The 18,740-nt window shown below is 49.0% G+C and overlaps 8 protein-coding genes across 8 annotated transcripts, besides 1 other annotated feature; 3 read left to right on the top strand and 5 right to left on the bottom strand.

The window, feature by feature from the left end:
* Positions 1-773: 773 nt before the first annotated feature.
* FPSE_10724 (uncharacterized protein) lies at positions 774-3,485 on the top strand (the record flags this gene model as incomplete). Its single annotated transcript, XM_009263841.1, has 5 exons — positions 774-975; positions 1,036-1,960; positions 2,017-2,583; positions 2,648-2,672; positions 2,754-3,485. 5 exons carry the CDS (start codon positions 774-776, stop codon positions 3,483-3,485), a joined length of 2,451 nt encoding a protein of 816 aa, XP_009262116.1.
* A 289-nt stretch (positions 3,486-3,774) lies between these two features.
* FPSE_10723 (uncharacterized protein) lies at positions 3,775-5,447 on the bottom strand (the record flags this gene model as incomplete). The annotated part of the gene is made up of 2 exons (XM_009263840.1): positions 3,775-4,908; positions 4,959-5,447. 2 exons carry the CDS (start codon positions 5,445-5,447, stop codon positions 3,775-3,777), a joined length of 1,623 nt encoding a protein of 540 aa, XP_009262115.1.
* Positions 5,448-6,540: 1,093 nt separating this feature from the next.
* Positions 6,541-7,290, top strand: FPSE_10722 (uncharacterized protein; the record flags this gene model as incomplete). The annotated part of the gene is made up of 3 exons (XM_009263839.1): positions 6,541-7,105; positions 7,158-7,210; positions 7,264-7,290. 3 exons carry the CDS (start codon positions 6,541-6,543, stop codon positions 7,288-7,290), a joined length of 645 nt encoding a protein of 214 aa, XP_009262114.1.
* Positions 7,291-7,823: 533 nt separating this feature from the next.
* On the bottom strand, positions 7,824-9,298 carry FPSE_10721 (uncharacterized protein; the record flags this gene model as incomplete). Its single annotated transcript, XM_009263838.1, has 2 exons — positions 7,824-8,735; positions 8,786-9,298. 2 exons carry the CDS (start codon positions 9,296-9,298, stop codon positions 7,824-7,826), a joined length of 1,425 nt encoding a protein of 474 aa, XP_009262113.1.
* Positions 9,299-9,509: 211 nt separating this feature from the next.
* Positions 9,510-9,543: a microsatellite.
* A 1,183-nt stretch (positions 9,544-10,726) lies between these two features.
* Positions 10,727-11,727, top strand: FPSE_10720 (uncharacterized protein; the record flags this gene model as incomplete). The annotated part of the gene is made up of 2 exons (XM_009263837.1): positions 10,727-10,816; positions 10,867-11,727. 2 exons carry the CDS (start codon positions 10,727-10,729, stop codon positions 11,725-11,727), a joined length of 951 nt encoding a protein of 316 aa, XP_009262112.1.
* A 210-nt stretch (positions 11,728-11,937) lies between these two features.
* Positions 11,938-13,232, bottom strand: FPSE_10719 (uncharacterized protein; the record flags this gene model as incomplete). The annotated part of the gene is made up of 5 exons (XM_009263836.1): positions 11,938-12,520; positions 12,581-12,911; positions 12,978-13,057; positions 13,107-13,117; positions 13,179-13,232. The coding sequence occupies 5 exons, from the start codon at positions 13,230-13,232 to the stop codon at positions 11,938-11,940; spliced, it is 1,059 nt and encodes a 352-aa protein (XP_009262111.1).
* A 1,135-nt stretch (positions 13,233-14,367) lies between these two features.
* Positions 14,368-15,211, bottom strand: FPSE_10718 (uncharacterized protein; the record flags this gene model as incomplete). The annotated part of the gene is made up of 2 exons (XM_009263835.1): positions 14,368-14,678; positions 14,740-15,211. 2 exons carry the CDS (start codon positions 15,209-15,211, stop codon positions 14,368-14,370), a joined length of 783 nt encoding a protein of 260 aa, XP_009262110.1.
* A 1,144-nt stretch (positions 15,212-16,355) lies between these two features.
* FPSE_10717 (uncharacterized protein) lies at positions 16,356-18,448 on the bottom strand (the record flags this gene model as incomplete). Its single annotated transcript, XM_009263834.1, has 5 exons — positions 16,356-17,020; positions 17,073-17,524; positions 17,575-18,038; positions 18,098-18,321; positions 18,400-18,448. 5 exons carry the CDS (start codon positions 18,446-18,448, stop codon positions 16,356-16,358), a joined length of 1,854 nt encoding a protein of 617 aa, XP_009262109.1.
* Positions 18,449-18,740: the final 292 nt, after the last annotated feature.

The following is an 18,740-nucleotide window of genomic DNA, read 5'->3' as shown; positions in this document are numbered from 1 at the left end:
GCGTAGCAACTGCTATGACTTCCACTAGTCTGAGTTGCCGACTCGACACCAGCCTCGTATAATAATACCCCTTAGAGAGCGGTGGCAGAAGGCAACAAACAAGTTGATGACACGGAGATACCTACCCTTCCCAGGTTTCTATATATATCATCTGCTACGCGATCGATATCGTGCCGCATATGAGGATAAAGAGCTCTGGGCCTGTGCCCGCCCTCTGCAAAGAGCCAGTGTTTTATGTAAAAACATGAGGGGGGCAGTTTAGGTGGCAATCGGGTGTGATGGGGCGAGGACCGTCCTGCGTTGCATGATATGAATTGGCGTACGATAAAAAGGGTCATTGTTTCTTTTTGCTGTTGATTGTGGGATTTCCCTCGTATCTGGAATGATATTGTAGAGTTGAGCAGATAAAATGTTATTTCTTGCCTTCAACTCATGATTTGATTGTTTGAATGCAAATTGGTCTCTCTTGCCGTGAACTGCGTAGAAGCATTTAAATGTCAACTTGGTAAGTGCAGCCGAGGAAGTCACGACGGTCCAAACCAAAGCAGACCTGCAGCCTCCTATCCTCGGATAATATCCATCACCTCTCCCCCCAACCCACATCCATAATGTAATATGCCTGCTCTGGCATAAACAACGCTGTCGTGTGCACACGCTTCAGGTGTCATTCTCTTCAGAGTACGGTTATTACACCAATTCATTAATCATATTTGCTTTCTTATTAAATATTGATGCAGCAATAACCTTCCTTTCATTACTAAATCTGCAGCATCATGGCACAAACGCTTCTCAAAAAAGCCAGCCAACAGTTCATACGACTTTCTTCTTGCGATTCGAAAAATGCAATCGAACCGCCGCCGGACTCTGAGTTGAATGGCCCTGAAGGCCCTGAAGCACAGCATGGTCGAAAAGTTGGCAACATTGCCTCGAAAAGATGGAAGCCTCTTCGTAGTGCTTTCAGAAACTTGAGAATCAGTGGACGGAGCGGCAAGTCATTCGTTTGCACTCGCCAATAACTTGATCTAACTTTCATAGTTATTGAGATATCAAAGGATTCAAAACCGCCCACGGAGGACCAAATCAAGGCCCATCAGTTGACCAAATATGCCTTACAACATGGATTCACCGTCAAGAGTACCAATTCGAAGGGATTACCCCGAAAGTCGCACCTGAACCCTGTGGCCATGACCTCCAATTCGACCTTGGTAATCCGAACTCCTCCGCAAAGGGCGCGAAGTTCCCTTCAACCATTGAATATTACTCCATCGAGTGACTTGGAGACCCCTTCTTGCTCTGAGGCAAGTGCTAAGCCCTCATCATATCAGGAAGAGTCAACAGCCAAGACATCGATCGAATCCTCTCCCTCGCAGCAATATAACGTAACAGCTGATAGACGATACAACAGACGGAATCCATGGACTCGCTCCAGTCCCGAAGGCCGAGCACTTACCACTATTCCAGAAGCTGGCGTGGTTCAGGCTCGACCCACCATCGCTACTGTAGAGAGAGCCTCTGCTGCAAAGATATTTCTCGAGACCCATTTCAATGAGATTCTGTACAAGCCCAATGCCAGGGCCTTGAGAAACCAGCACCTTGAAGCGCAGTTACGTACCTGCTCGCTAATGTCATTGGATGAAAAGGAGAAGATTCGGGTGCAGTACAGAATACAGGAAACCTGCCACCTGAGGGAGCTACGAGCAATGAAAGCCACCTGTATCGCCCAGAAGCCGAAGGATGATTGTAGACTTTCGGTCAACAATTACGAACCGCTACAGATTTTGGGCAAGGGAAGTTTTGGAGTGGTTAGATTGGTGCGTGAGAAGCCTGCCCCAGGTCATGCTTTCCCAGGACAAGTATACGCCATGAAGGTAATTCGAAAGTCGGAGATGATACGGAACAGCCAAGAGGGCCATCTCAGGGCCGAGAGAGACTTTCTTGTTGCCTCCGAAGGCTCACAGTGGTTCGTTAAAGGCAAGGTCGGAATTCTCTAGTACTCAGCTAACATAACTTTCACAGGGCTGTCCCATTGATCGCTAGCTTCCAGGACCCAGCAAGTCTCTATCTGGTGATGGAGTACATGCCCGGCGGAGATTTCCTTGGGCTACTGATTCGACAAAACATCTTGCAAGAACCCATTGCGCAATTCTATATTGCAGAGATGATCCTTGCTATGGAAGAGGCCCATCGTTTGAACATTATCCATCGAGACATCAAACCAGACAACTTTCTCATATCGGCGACTGGCCACTTGAAGATATCCGATTTTGGTCTGGCATTTGACGATCATTGGTCCCATGACGCAGCATATTACAACACACATCGATACTCACTAGTTCGAGGGCTTGGCATCAACATCAACGGCGATGAGACAGACCAGAAATGCAGCAAGAACATACTGAAACAATTCGAATGGTATCAGTCTGTAGTTTCCGGGATAGACAGACACGGAAGATATCCGTTGGCCAAGGATGAAGATTTGCGAAGTCTCATCGGTTGGAGAAACAGGCATGGAAACCGGACTGGCGCGCGTTCCGTCGTCGGAACTAGCCAATACATGGCCCCCGAAGTCGTTCGTGGTGAGCAGTACGACGGAAGATGCGACTAGTAGAGCATTGGAATCATCCTATACGAATGCCTCTACGGACAGACCCCCTTCTTGGCAGAAGAAGGGCGTAAGCAGACCAAACAAAACATCGTTGTGAGTACACCCAATTACATTCCGGCTGAGCGAAAGGACTGACATACTATCGCAGGACTTCAAAAAGAACTTCAGCTTCCCGCGCAGGCCTTTCGTTAGCGAAAAGTGTAAAGACCTCATACACTGTCTGATCCAAGACAAAGAAGAGCGCTTGTGTTCGAGGAAGTACCAAACGTCATACCGTAATGGTTTTCAGGGTTCACGATTGACAGATTACACTGGCCACTATGTTTTCCCTGGCGATGCCGAAGACATAAAAGCGCACAGATGGTTCAAGAATACGCCATGGGAGCGCTTGCAGTCTATGCCTGCACCCTTCACTCCCAACTTACATAGTGACGACGATGCCCATTATTTTGACGAGTCTGAGCCGTTCGAAGACTGGTCCGAGTCGATACCCTCCGGGATATACCTCAACACAGAAGATGTGCGAGAGTTGCTGTTTGGATTTGATATCCATGTGCAGCAGAAGGCGATAGAGCTCATCAAAATCCCATTTGATGCGGCCAAACTCCGAAGCATGGACCGCGACATCGATGCAGCAAAGGACCTTCAACTCAGTGAAAAGGCAACTCTGAAGCAGTTTGTCAGGTTCTACGGACACAAAGAGCGCAAACGCCCACGAGACATGCTGCTTCGGGACAAGAATACAAAAAAGATATCTTTGAGGATACGAAAAGAGACGGCCTTCATGGGATATACTTGGCGACGAATGCGACCTGGGGGCTACATCGACCCGAGACCTATAGAGACGCCTCCAGTCTCTGAAGTTCAAGTTGCGGCTTAAAGCGCTTTCACCTTTGTGGAGGATACCTCGGACAGGAAAAGGGACAAAAAATAAAGAAAAAAAGAAAACGACGAAAAGGACCACGGGGGAGACAGAGGGCGGCGAGTGATTGGAAAGGGCGAACCTCTCAAGACCCCTGAAGGTAGTATTATGAATAGACATTAAGCATTACGCCGTAGTGGCACCTGTACAGTTATCCTACCCTCATTCCATAAGTCGTCTTAGTCCTAGTCCAATACAAAAAACATCAAGTCATCAACATGATATGCAGCGTCTACTATTATTTCCATCATTGGGATTTCGATCTTTGCCCGGAACTGTGGTATGTCTCGGTCTCTGTCAAAGAAGCAGGGTCACCAGATGCCCCAGTTTTGGCGTTGCGAATTTCCCATTCAAATTCTTTCAGACCACGAATCTCCCATGAAAAGAAGAGCAGAGAGAGCAGGCCATCGATAACACCAGCAACCAAGCTTAGGCTGCTGATTAGCATAAGAATGAAAGCGACATAGTTCTCAGGGCTGAACCATACAGCGATAAGACAAGCGATCCAGATAAAGAGTGCAGCAAAGAAGTGCACGCCACGCCAAAAGCGCTGCTGAATTTCACGGGCGCGATACTTTTGGATCATGCCAAGAATCTCATCGTAGGTAGATGCATGCAGCGAGTCACGGTTGGAAGAATGGCCACGTTTGAGCTGGGTATCCGGATCAACTGTCTGCGCTGCGTCACCCGAATGTATACTGCTGGCTGGGCTGCTGGGGGCCAAGTATGCACCTGTCTGGAGAGCAGCAGAGGGGGTCTCCGAACGTGGATCGGCTGGGATGGGTGCTGGAGAAGGAGTGTGCCGGGTGAGAGTAGCCTGAACAGCGAAGTGATCGGAAAGCGAACAAAGTAGGTCGGGATGACGTTCAGTCATGGAAACGTGAGCAGTCTTGACGACCCAGCCAGGGGTCTTTGATGGAGCATCGGGGTCGACGCCCGTGGAGGCAAAGATATAATCAAGGCGCTGACCTCGCGGGTCAATGGTGTCGGGCGGGACTTCACAAATGTCGCCCTTTGTGAGGCGGTTCTGCTGGTTCTTGTTCCAACGCCAGGTATTATAGACCGAGTTGCTAGTAACTCCGTTCTCGAGAAGGTTGAAGTCGGCTGTAGGTAACGGCCGGTGGCGATCCTTCTCAGAAGGGTGGTATGCGGGACCGAGAGAGCTGTCCGGATGTAAGATGCGCCAGACATCGCGAACAGGTGCATTCCCTGTGATGACGCGATGATATATGGATAGTGGGAACATGTTGAAATCACCCATGCCAACAACAAGATGTCCACGTTCGGCAGCGCCGCGCAAAAGTTTTGACATTTCCCATGACTGAGCAACTTGATGACAACTGTACGTACTCACTGGTTCAGGCTCGTAGGGGGCGTGAGTCTGACTTGAATTAGCGGAGTGCCAGAACCCCAAGGATGAAGACGACTTACATGGGTGTTGAAAACCTCAACAATATCCTTTCGCCTGGGCCCGAAGCGAATCTTTGCGCACGCGATACCCTTGCCCACGTACCAGTCTCCTCTCCAAAAAGCGGTCGGCCGTCCATTGAGAGGATATTTGAACATCGTACTCTCCTCAATAGGCCAGTGACTCAAGATGGCCAGGCCGCCTCCGAACGCGCCGCTGTGGTAGAACTTTCCATAAGGAAGAATCTGGCGAGTATGGTGACGGATAGCTTCATAATCCTCCTGAGTAAAACATTCTTGCAAAGCCACGATCTGCGGTGTAGGTACAGCGTGTGCGATTCTGCGTCCAATTTCGTCCAGTCTTGCGTTACGCTGCGTCGAAATGTATCGAAGGCCCCAGCAATTCAGAGTCAACAGATTGATGTTCGACGGAGCACTCTGTGAATCATTATGGTCGACAACTATGGTAGAAGGCGACGTGACATGCTCAGAGGCGTCACTTGCCGTGACCATGGCGCCGGTAGAGTATGCGGAAGTAATGGTGACTGATGTCTCCAAAGTGTGAGAGGAAGAAAAGATCGAGAAGGTAAATTAAATTTAGATAGACATGTATTCTTACATGTAGAGTTAGAGTGTAAGATCTGCAGATGGAAAGATTGAATTCAGGTGGCGCAATGCCTCGGTTGGGGATATTAGTTAATTACGATAACAGCGCCAGTGAGGTGTAACCGTCGTTAGTGGCAAGACTAGTAGGTGCCGGGAACAATTAGTGTCTGAGAGCCACGATCAATAATTCAGTTAGAAAATCAAGACGAAAGAATGTGATGCTGAAGAAAAGGAGCTTAGAGATTAGTAGTCAAGACGCGTGACGCGGGGGAAGGTGCGGATGATAATTTACTCCAATGCCCAATAAAACCAATCTTATGGCTCCTTCTTGTTTGGGGGATGGACGATGGTCGGTAGTTACGGTGGCTTGGGGAAGGGAATCGTCCGGACTGGACCTTCCGTTCGAAGGAGGGCCCGACCACTAAGATGTGGGGAACACCTACCGAAAGTGCCGGAAGTTTAGATGGAACATAGAAGGTGGAGAGGAAGTGGCTCTTATGGAATGGAATTGTCAAAATATTTCATGCATGGATACCTGAATATACCCAGACATATATATGGGATGATAAAGATCAACCCAGCAATCGAAACAAATGGATCTCGTGTATCGAAACATACCCTAGCCTTCTTCATAATCCATGACAGCAAGTAGCACCCAAGTTTCTAGGAACCTCTCAGTGTCGCGCCATACCTCATACAGTACTTAGCTCAAGGTACAGCTCCTGCCAGAGCTCACCTACACCCTCAGAGCCTCATAATTGGTAGGTACCCCTCATTGAACCCCGAAGTAAAAAATGCGTCATTCTTTGGTATCTCGTAGAACCATCTCGTATAATCTGGCTGTCTTTGGAACACATTGCAGCCCTGCCATCATCCATGTCTATATGTTGATGCTTTGCTTTCCTCTATGCTTGTATCATCATCGTGAACGAAATACCAGCTTCAAACTTCACAATCCGTTTCATAGTACAATCCCAGAAAAACGTTGGATTCACATACAATGTCAGCAGTCTTTGGATCCTTTCTCATCAAGTTCAAACCCGTCCTTGTTGAACATGCCGAATCCCCTCCGGCCTCTTTCTCCTCCGTGACCGACCACATCAAGTCCATCCCAGGCGTTGAGTCTGTCTATCTCGGCCGTCCTCTGGAGAAGCCTGATTACTGGTTCCTGGGCATTCGCTGGACCTCGCGTTCTGCTTACGACGCCTTCGTCTCCGGCCCTGCAGCCACCGACTGGCATGCTTCTTTACGTGCTCTTGTGACTGGCCATCCCATCGTCAGCCCAACTGCAGAGTACACAGGCCATGTTGAATCTGCTCTGCATGCACCCATCACTGAAATCTGTACATGCTGGGACATTGATCACACCTTTACAGAGGACAACATGAAGCCATTCGCTGTGGCTTGCAGTGAGGGTAAATTGGCAGGTCTTCATGGGTTGGCATACGGTGAATTTGTTCAGGGAGAACATGAGGACTCTTCGGTCATCCCTGGCCGTGCATCAAGGTTATTGATGGGCTGGGACAGCAAAGAAGCCCATTTACAGCAGAAGAACAGCGGAAGTGGTAAGTTTGCCACAAGAACTGACATATCGACAATAAGCTGATAGTATCAAAGCGATCGATGACAATATTTACTACCTACTTGCCAGGAATAAGGGCCTCGAGATGGTAAGTGCTATGACCATGATCTTAGAACCTCTTGATAACTAACATCGCATCAGTACCATGTGCCACTCAAGAAGCTCTGATTACTCGACTGGTTTCATAGAGCCTGCCACCCTAAGGTCACACCTGGGGAATTATGTCTCTTTTGTAAAATACCAAAGTCTCATTGAATTAAGTAAGGAACAAAAATAAAACTGAGAATACGCCTTTGAAATCAAGAACATTGAAAGCTGCCACTGTCTGTCAAACAGCCCCGTCTTGTTTCCCTTTTCGTCCCGATGAAATGCGAACCCATCCTTTGACACCATTTCTATGCCGCTCAACCATCCGATGACCCCTCATCCCTACTCTGAATTGCGGTCCGGCAGGGCTGTGGACCGGCATCGAATTGTTGGCGACTTCTCAAACCCGTCGCTGGAGTCGTTTACTTCTCCGATACTGCCTTTTCTTGCAAAGACAGAACACACTGCATCCTCCTTTTAACTTCTTAACATCCTAGTAAACAACACTGTATTCATCGTATTCCGTAGCTCGCTCGAAGGTTGTCGCATTGCCGCCGGAGGACTAATTAAACGCGGTGTTTTTCCGATTCTGTTAAGTTGCAAAGGTTAGAAGCTTAATTGGTGCTGGATTTGTTTTGGACCTCACCAAGTCGAGAGTAAAGCATGTAAAGAGCCATGCGGTTGCATTCCTCCGTGCCGGTGATAGTCACAAGTCGTTCGTTGCTGTTATCTTGCGGTTCGTTAATCTTAATCACGCTGTTGCTCATTTGCCGTATCTCGTTAATCTTCTGGCCGCCCTTGCCAATGATGGCACCGACCATGTCGTTCGGAATGTAAATCTGCTGGGTAATGGGCCCACCAGGAATCGCGCCGCCCATGGGCTGAGCTTGAGGAGCACCACCGTGTGGTTGGGGACCTGTGTGAGGAGGCATGTGAGGCTGGGCGTGGGGAGCTGCACCATATGCACCTCCTCCTTGAGCACCGCCATAATGCATAGGCATAGCAGGGTTAGCTTGAGCGGCTGCGTGAGGGGGATACTGTTGAGGGTAAGGCGCAGGTGGCAGGTGGTGAGAGCGACGGTCGTTATGGCGGCCGTAGTTTTCACTTCGCCCATAGTGTCCTGAAGAGGGCTGAGGCGAGTATGGGACAACCTGCATACCTCCTGGAATCGAACCAGCAGGGGCGCCGCTTCGTGTTGCGTACGCAGATGCAGCAGGGCCTCCGAACCTATCATTTAGCTGCTCGAGCAGGGTGCTACCAACGTAGTATGTTGCGATGTGAACGGCATCGGCGACACCCATGACGACCAGAGATCGCTCGCTCGACATGGGGAGACAGGAATCAGACGCGTTCAATCGGGCACCGGAAGCGTCCTGGATCTCGCGAATACGAGCACCACCCTTGCCGATAATGGAACCGATCAGGATGTGGGGAATTAGTAGTCGGAGAGGATACGTCTTCGAAGATGCAGTCGAAGATTCGTTAAGGGGTTCGTTGTTCAATGTTCTGATGATCAAACCAAAAGCCTAAATCACGTTAACGCGAAAATTAATGGATTTGGAAGAGATCTGTTTACCTTGGCCACAGCGTCTACTATTCCGCTGACAGTAAGGATACGTTCGACAGCTCCCTTCTGGTAGTCACTGACAGTGCACTTGGCGTTGGAGAGCTTCCTGATGTTGGAGACGTTCTCGCCTCCCTTTCCAATAACAGTGGCGGCCTCCGGGCTAGAGATGACAGCGCGAACATGAATCCAGGAGGTCTCATCGTGAGCGGCGGCAGACGTCACGGCATTGGACGAAGAAGCAGCAACCGTCGCGGCAGCCGCAGCTTTGGTGTCGGATGCTGGATCCGGGGCAGTATCATCGTCGTCTTCAGACTTGGCGGCCCCATTGACCTTGTCGTCGTGGTCATCAGCAGGAATGTCGACGGGAGCTTCAGGGACCTCGACATCGTCATCGTCGTCGTGTTTGATCTTTTCAAGGGTAGGTCGCTTGGCGTCAGGCTGATCACCGGCGCGCGAAGGCGAGGAGGCTTCTTCCAAAGGGCGCTTGGCCGACTGGGTGGGTTGAGTAGGAGAAGCAGACATTTTTGTTGTAATTGGTATGTTCACACGAATTTAGTCCTTTCGACACAGTCGATAATTTGAAACGTATCGTTCTTTTTTATTGCTTGTCTTATATACACTCAGGGGTTTTCGAAGGAAAACGTGCTGGTGTAGTGACTTTCGCAGGGTGCGCGCTTCGGTGAAGTATTCGTGAAGTGACTGGTGTCGCGCAAGGACGGTACGTGTTGCGGGCTGAATTGAATTGGATTGAATTGGATTGGATGGAAGGAGAAGGGATTCGAGTCTCGTGTGTTTGGAGGACGGGTTCCAGAACTCTTTCAGCGGGCGTCAAATAGGTACCCGGGAAGATCTCCTAGATTGCTTTGTAGGCGGGAGAGAAAGGGCGGAGATGATGATCTCGTGATGAGGACGTTGAATGGTTGTGAGGAGATTGTGAAGCGATCGATACTGGGACGGACGGACTTCCTTTAAAAAGCAAAAAGAGGCAGTGCTCAGCTCAAACCTTCTGACTGTAGGGGAGACTCGAGGTTTATCGATCGCAATCTATCCGTGGCTCGAAGCGCGAAAGCGGGTTCCCGATGGGTAGATATCTCGTCGCGAACTGTCGAAAGACGAGGAGCAGGGACAGCTTCTCTCAATGGATCGGGGCGCGGTGTTTTAACTTAGTACGCAGACTAAGTTAGGTTGTCGCAAAGAACCGATCCTGGGAAAAGAAGGTTAAGAGAAGAAGGAAAAAAATAACCCTCAAAAAAACGCGATTAGGAACAATCGCCGAGAATGAAAAAGACGAAAAATCTTACGATGATAAAAAGGGAAGGGGGGAGGGGAAGTGGAAAGGATACGACACGACAAGAGAGGTCGATAGGTGCTCTTGAGTTGGGGTGAGGAGATTGGGAGAAAGCGGGAGAAGCAGCCCTGCGAGGATCCATCTGATGAATGGAGAAGTGCTGAGAACGGTCACGTGCTTGGCGTCCATTGAGATTGAGGGAAGCTTGGGCCCTGTAACCTTCTTACCCGCTGCAGGCAGGTAGCAAAGCTCTGGCAGGCACGACTCCACAGTACCTTCCTACAGTATAACGGCGTCTTAACAATGGGGAGGCAATGGCTTAGCAGTTTCTGCATACCTGGGTACCAACCTAGCTTTGGGTTATTTATTTTATTATCACCTTGCAGGAACTCATACTTTTATTAGAAATATTGGAAGATTGTAGCGACTAAACACTATTTCGATGCCAATGTATGAAAAGCTATGATAAATAATATCAACACTACCTAGCTAGGTAGCGCTGAACGATTGACCAGCTTGAGACGCGCCCACATCTTCTATTAGCTCCCTTCATATACATCAATGCTCGATTATCCCAACCGTGCCAACTCTCATAGCAAACACATTACCTTATTCACTGCTGAACTATCAAATCATATCATTCTCAGATAAGATTTCTAACTATGGCATCGCAAGCATACACAGTTAGCCTCAACCAAACACTGCGGGAGCTTCAGCAACAAGTCCGCCAGCATGAGGAAGAGCTAGAAAGAGTATGTATTCACATTATCTTCAAGAAAATATCATATACTAATAACCGTAGCTTCGCTTAAATGAACTGCAACTTCCAGAGTCAGTGGCGGGACAAACGCGGGTCATCCAAGCAGCGCTCAAAGAAGTGACAGAGTCGGATCCCTTTTTGCCATCACCAGGATCTTTGTTACCAGCGCTACTAGCTCTGCGTAGAACCCACCAAACAATTCAAGAGTCGAATACCTACCTCGATTCTCAGCGCTCAACACATGAGCAGCTGTCGCGCCAACTTGAAGCTGATGAGGCGCGTCTCAAAGACCAAAATCTTCTTGGTGATGCACTGACCGCGCGAATACAATCACTGCGCGATGAAGTGGATGCAAGCACCAATGTCACTCCAAAAGAGGGCGCCAAAGAACGACTACAAGAGCTCAGAACAAAAAAGAAAAACTTTGATAGAGGTACTACGAAGCTCATGAAAGTTCTGCTTCGGTTTATTGCTAATCATCTGGCGCCTATGCTGGCAGCGGAAGAGTTGGGTGGGCCCGTTGTTGGTGATCTAATGGATGTCGATGGAGAAGCTTTAGCTGCTGGTTTTAATGCTCAAGGAAAGCTCAAAAAGCCAAAAGAGACCGCGGACAAAGACGATAAGAGACAGCGCAGGATTGATGAGATCTGGGGTCAAGCGCCTGCGGAGGGGGCTGGACGCCAAAATGAGGTCACGGCAGCAGCAGCAGAGATGCGGCAGCTCACAGAGGAGCTTTTGAACACGCTTTCTGAAGCTCAGGGTGATAACTCGGCATCCTACGTACAGCTGTCGCGTGAATCCGCAGCTGCGCGATTCTTGGTGAGATCCAAGATTGCTCAGTTTCACCCAAAAGATGCGACGAGGCTTAGGTTGGTCGATTTTGGACGGGATCTCGAAACTTGAGGATAGACAGAGCTTTGGATGGGGTTCTCTTATAAGCTGCCGACATTGGACATATCGCTCTGTCTCTACGTGGGCCGTAAGATGAATAAACCTAAATAAACAATTAATTGACGCCTTTCCCACTGTTTTCTACTGTTTTATCTATTCTTATCCATTTCTACACCCAATCAGCCATGCCAGCTCATCCTATACATCTGCACCCTGATTTTTCTACATGGCCTTCGCCTGGTATTGTGTCACTGGCGTCCTCAAGCAGTCCAGATTTCTCACCAGCTGCAACTCAGCGGCCTTGCTTTTCACGAGATGCACCTTTGTATCGTTTTCTCGATCCTCAGCCTTCATATCACCCGTCGTGCGCTCAACAACCTTCTTCATACCCTCGCATGTCTTGGACAGAACCTCATGCATGCTGCCCAGGACCTTTTCCGCCGCTCGAGCAAGCGGGAGCTCAATGGCAGACACAGAGTCGTCGCTAAGCCAGCTGGTTGTGTGGCGCAGATGTTCGTTGGCGTTGAAAACGGCTTCGCGCATGCGGATGACCATGAGGGCGCCAAACATGTCGCCCGTGCCGCTGAAATAGCAGTCAATTGATGGGAAGACGATCTTGAAGAAGCGCGCTTGGCCGGTGGATGTCATGGTTGAACCAACCACTGAAAGGTGCGACGGAGGATGATCTGGTGCCTCGAGATTTACCGATGTAATGACGACGTGAGGAACCTTGTACTTGTCGTGGAGAACCTGTATAGCCTTTCGGAGGCTATCCATGTCGTTGATCTTAACCTCTGATAGCAACCTGGTTTATGGTTAGCGGATGACTGGCAACATAATGTATCATAGAGGCTCCAAAACGTACTCGGCCTCGAACTGGTTCGGAAGGATGAGATCAGCATCATGGATGAGTCTTTTGTAAGCGGGCACAACTTCTGGAGAGACATAAATCTTCCCATTGTCGCCCATGACAGGATCGAGAGCCCAGAAGAACTTGCCCGGCGTATCCTTGGACTTGTCCTTAAGCTCTCGGCCTATCTTTCCGACGGCATCAACGGCTTCAGCGCCTGGGATGTAACCGGAAAGCATCACGTCAAAGTCATCCAGGTACGACTGCTTCAGTCCATTCCACAAGTCTGTAATCTCTTGTGCCGAGACTCTCGTTCCCTTCCATTGCCTGTATCCGGTATGATTGCCTGTTTGGGTAAGAATAATACGTCAGATACCAGCTTATTACTGTTGTGTGGTCTGTGAAAACTCACTGAATTGGACTGTGTTCAGGGCTGCGACATCGCATCCTAAAGACTGCAGCACAAAGACGGCAATCTTGTTACCCACGTAACTAGGATCCGTCAATTTCTCTTCATTTCTGGCATCAAGGCAGGACTTACCCAGAGACAACCTGATATTGATAGTCAGCCTTGACTCAAGGTATGAAAGTGAGCTCGTTCAAGGTTACGTACATGGCTTGCCACCGCGAGAACCCGCGTATCCGGTATGGTGGGAATGGTAGACATGACGATGAGATAAGAAGCAACTGGGAAGTTTTTATACTTGTTTTTTCGGTAGGGAATGGGGTTCTTAAAAAGATGTGAGAGTGAACTCAGCCAAGGACGTCTTTGAATCGTCGAGAGAGACGTCACTAGACACAAAGTCTTATTCTACGTCAGCAGATAAGGGTATACTTTCAGTATAGTCTATCGCCGTATTTCGGTAGTTGTAATGCAAAGTCTTATAAGGAGAAAAGGAACAAAGTATTAAATGGAAAGAGAAAAGAGTCTTGAGTTTGACAAACAAGTTGAGGGTAGTTCTAGAACTCGGTTGCGGCGTCCTTGGAGCTGGATGCGCTTATTAGTCACGAGTTTAAATCTAAGAAATTTGACTCAAACTGGGGATGACAAGCCGAACTCGATACGAATTTGTACAACAGAACTATAATAGTGGCTTACCTTGAATCTATCTATCTATTCCGACGAGAAGAAGAATTGTATGACTCGGATTGAAAATGAGTAATAATGATTCTCCAGACTTGGGGATATGCCATTGAGTCAACGGTCAAATGTTGCTAGTGAATTCTATTTAATCTCGTGCCCCGCCAGCCTCCGATAAACTGCCCCGCATCGAGACACCAGATGGACTACGACTACCTACTAAGTTGGCTACGAATAGCTTCATGAATGTATCAAGACACAATATGAGACGTGGAATTGCTAAGGAATTGAATCAATACTCGAGTTACCAGGCTGCCAAACATTGTGTGTTCTTGCTCCCGCAACACAAAGTAACAACAGGCCAATCAATACCAGCATTCACCAACAGTCATAAGAGTTGGTGTCATACCATGACAGCTCCAAATCCAATAAGAACGGTTGTATGGTTTCATTATCGTCAACACTGGTCGATCGGCACTCCTCGATCTTCCTATCTAACCTATTCATATCAATTCCACCACCACTCGCACATGCCTCGTGAGAGGCCTAACAAACAAGGCTCTGATTGAGCAGGTGAAACTCTTGGTATCCTTCCTTATTCCTTGCATGTTCTCCTATTGCAAATGCTCCTCCAGAATCACCCGGCCATATCCTTTTAAACATAAACGCCAAGCTCGTTTTCATGTAGCAGGACAGTATCGCACTATATAATGACAGTCGTTTATTCCTCGTCACCAATCTTGGGAGCAAGGTAGAATCGGAGGTGGCTTTGACTACCAGAGATCCCATACTCCACCAACAGGGGGACCTCGTTGGAGAGGCAGATGCTGACCTGGTCGGACAGGCCGGCAGCCTTGCAGAAGTTGACAAGATACTTGAGAGAGAATGTAAGGGCGACAGGCTCTTCCAGCTCAATTTCAACGTTTTCCTTGGGCTTCTCCATATTGGTGTTACTTCGGAGGGTGACGGAGGCATTGCCGATATCGCCGTTGCATGAAAACTTGATACCGTCCTTGGAAGCCTCAATCATGACTGTTGGGATACTTGTTAGATAAAAGGTCAAAACGGCGGCAGATACTAACGAGCAACTAACCTGATTCTGACATAGCCATGAGATCTGTGCAGATACGTCGGAACTCCATCGAGGGCATCTTGATGGTGGCAGCGTACCGGGTATCGGGGATACCCAAGTGCTCCTGGTCAATGTCCATGAGCTTGAGGTCGTACTCGCTGATACGGTCGTTCTCGACGTTCTCGAACTGAAGGTTCAGCACATCAGGGCCATCCTCAGCCTTGAGTGTGAGGACATCCTCGTTCTGGGCAGCACGCAGAACTTTGGTGAGAGATGTGAGGTTAACACCGAGGGAGATATTGCGGTCGCAGCGGAAAGGAGAGAAGGCGTCGGCGTTGAGCATCATGGACACGAGAGCAACGTGGGAGTTATCCATAGCCTGGAGTTGAATGCCAGTGTCATTGCAGTCGAAGTTGCAGTCCTGCACCAAGTCCTTGATCGCATCCACCACCTTCTTGAAAAGGGAGGCCTGTTCGAGTCGTGCTTCCAACATTTCTGATATATCTGTTAGCTTCCTGTTGATGCAGTTTTTCAGGTGGTGCATAGAGCTGCCACGCGGATTGAAAAGGGCGGGGTGACGGTTGCTATGTGACTTACTGTGTGTGTGTGGGTGAGAAAAGAGGATATGTAAGGAGTAGACAAGGGTCTGGTTGGAAAAAAGACAAAGATGTTACTTTAAAGTGTGTTGTTTGGGTAGTATGTATGAAGGGAAGATGGAGTTGTCAGGGTGAATTTGCGGAAAGAAAGAAGATGCAGGTGGTAATGGACGGATGGCCTTTACCTTCCCTTAGCTTACCTAGTCGGTCGCGAAATTGCTAGTCTAGGCTACCGCACTTTACTGGCAGCAGCTCCATACCAAGGTGGGTAGTCACTTAACGCGCCACCCTCTTCCAAGATACGCGACGCGTCTTTTTGGAGCTCCCATCAGAAAGCCCCACTTCCACTTGATGCCAGCGTTAAAGGTAAGGCGTACGAGATGAGATGATGGTGTGTACAAATCATCATCTAAGAGTTGCTCAAGTTAAGTTATAGATATCATCTAATATGCCCTTAAATTGGAGTCTTGTCGATGATAATCAGCTAGGTAGCTTGTGATTAAAAAAATAGCAATGCTTAAATTTTATAGTTATGTCTATCATATATGGGCAATAATTAAGGGCCCCCTTTTGTTTCATTATCCCCCAGACAAGAAATGAAAATAATTTCCTAAAATAAGAATTTTGATGTGTCAAGTGTTGCTTTACCCTGAGATTCTAAGACTGTGACGTGACCCTCACAATCTGACCTCCCAGGATAGCATAGCAGTGCTCAAACGAATAATCCAACTCTGATCCTTGAACGCCTAGGCCTCCGGTGGCCTGTCTATAGAAAATAAATGTGCCTTGTATAGAAAACAGTGCGTATCGTCGTGACGCCTCCCGATGCTTGGCGTGTCCATCCATCTGAGAAGATTCAGTGATGATGATGTATCGTAAGTTGATAGCGAGTATAAGGAAACAGCTTTAGTAAAGTCGATGATGATCCAGATTGATAATGCGCGTATTGAGATGAGAGTGCGCCAACAAGAACAGGCGTGTAGGAAAGACATAATGATAATGATTGATGACTTATTGTTAGTTTCATGAAACAAAGCATCCCTACAAAGACGGAATTCGCGCGGCTGGCGCACTTGCGCGGGTTCGTGGCCGCAAGTTGATAACTGTCTCCAGTTCACGGAGCATGCCCTTGGTAGCATCGACATGCTGTCGGGCAATGACCTTTTGCTCTCGTTCTTCGCGAACCTTGGCTATCCTCTCCTCCCTGGTGAGCATACTCCGTGGTCGAGGCAGAGCAACGGCTTCAAATACTTCTGGTGAATCTTGCTCAGTGGAACCGGCATATTCGGAGCTGGGAGGAGATTCTCCTGTCAGCGCCTTGAGCGCAGCAGCAGCCCCGCCGTTCTCATCCACAGTCGTGAGACCGCTGAGAGAGCTCACGGGCGACAGCAAGGTACTCATGGACGACAGCCTCTTCTCGTTTCTATCGATACCGAGTGCTAGAGCTGCCTTGCCCTCTTCCCACGCTGACATTAGTTCTTTAAGATCCATGCCAATAGACTCGTATTGCGACATGAGATTTGGTCCAAGCTCCGAGATATCGCTCGAGTCGTTTAAACTTCTGTCGGATTCCTCTCGAAGCAGCTGCAGCTTGGCTTGCAAGCCCCTGATTCCGGTTGAAAGGGAGCCTAGCTTCCGAAGTTGGGCCCGCCAACGTTCCCGTCCTGGTGTGAGAGCATTCATCGGTGTTGGAGGCGATGGGAAATCTAGGTGCCTGGGTCAGCGATTGATTGTCAATCTCGAATATCAAGTACTCACTGTCTTCCTCACTAAGGATGCCTTGCACTCTGGAATGCGCCGCTTGAGTTGAGTGATTTAAGCTCAAAAGCGACTCCACCGCTGTGGTCCAACGGAGTAAATCATTCGCGTCGCTGTCAGCATCCAGAGCTAAGAGGGCGCAAAGAAATAGTTTTCGAATTGTAGAGAAGCGCGCGGCGAGGATCTTGAGGGTTCTTAATGATTCGGGATCTTCTAGATCCTCATCAGTGAGACCCCGGCGAGCGTCAGACATGTCGAAATCGGTGATGTCGTATATATCGTAGTATTTTTCCAGGTCTGTTTGTTCCGCAAACCCATTGACAACCGTGCAGACTTGGTTGTAAGACGCGAGAACTTCGGCAAAGGAGTGCCTCAGAGCTTTGCGCAGCCTGACGCATCTTCGAGTCTGGGTACGATCTTCTATACGGCTTATTGGTGGCAGTGGAGCGCTACTGTATATTGGTTAGCAAGTATTCAAGTTTGAAGGACAACAGAGACCAACAGTCGGTAGCCTCGGGAGACCAACTCTACCTCTTGTATCAGAGATAGAGCTGCCCCAGTCGCGCTGTCGAAATTGTGAGAGTGCTCGACGAAAGAGGTGATTTCGGAAAGCGATTGCGACCTCCGATAGCGCAGCCATTGGCGCTTCATGTAAATCTGGCCTAAAAGAGCTGCAGCTGCGCACAACAGGAGCAGAAATATGAGTCTTTTCTTGCTCACTCCGCTTCCGAGAACCCAGCTCAACACCACCGCAACAGCCAGTGCCGCAAGGACCGATGCGATGATCCCTTCGGTCGACAAAAGCGAGTCTGAATTATTCGGTGACGGGCTTGGTCCTCCGCCGCCAAGTTGCGACTGCCCTAGTCCGGAATGACCACTTAGAAGCTGAGAGGCGATGATGGTATATCGGAATTGTTCGAGGAATTTAGCGTTGTCGGCTCGATCGATGCTCGCTGCTACTGCGGCCTATAACAAGGGTATTGTTTAGTAATGTTGATTGGTGCTGGTCGCGCGACTCGACATACCGAGTATTTCCCACTTGCAGATCGCAACCCAGATTGTTGAGGAACTTTTAGCTGAAGCGCATTGGGAGCTTTGTTGCGAAACCTCGGCTTCACCAGGGGTCTACCGGTGGGCGCGAACGGTGAAGGGCTCGAGGGAGGCGACGGGCTGGAACGGCCAGCTGAGGATTCAGGTTCGGGTGTTATTATACCAGGCGCCCAGTCGGCCTGCGACTCATCTCCCTCATCTTGGACAATGTCAGATCGTTGCGAGGAAAAAAGAAGTATCCCGTGGGACCGGCAGGGACGGGAGGGAGCTTCCTCACCTTTGAGGTAGTCGGCGAACGGGGTCTCTTCATATACTACTGGCTCCATCTAACTGCTTTGTGACGTCGTCGGGGTCGATAAGATGTCACACAGAGCCATCGAGCGAAAGTAGTCGACGGAGGTGCAGATCGTATCGAATTCGAAGGGTTTGTTGTTGTTGTTATGATGTTATGCCGACCAGTGTCTTGTTCAGGAGAAGGCGACTAGAAGTAATCGAGAAGGCGAACAGGGACCAGCTGGGTTGTCGATGTTCCTAATTAGGGAAGCTCCACGCTCACCGTACGGTCCGCACACGCGGTTCAGTGGACAACCCCGAGCAATACGACAGGGATCGTGGGCT

Source organism: Fusarium pseudograminearum, chromosome 1 (genome assembly GCF_000303195.2).
Source record: "Fusarium pseudograminearum CS3096 chromosome 1, whole genome shotgun sequence".
Taxonomy (NCBI): Eukaryota; Fungi; Ascomycota; class Sordariomycetes; order Hypocreales; family Nectriaceae; genus Fusarium; species Fusarium pseudograminearum.
This window is presented reverse-complemented; position numbering and strand designations above follow the sequence as displayed.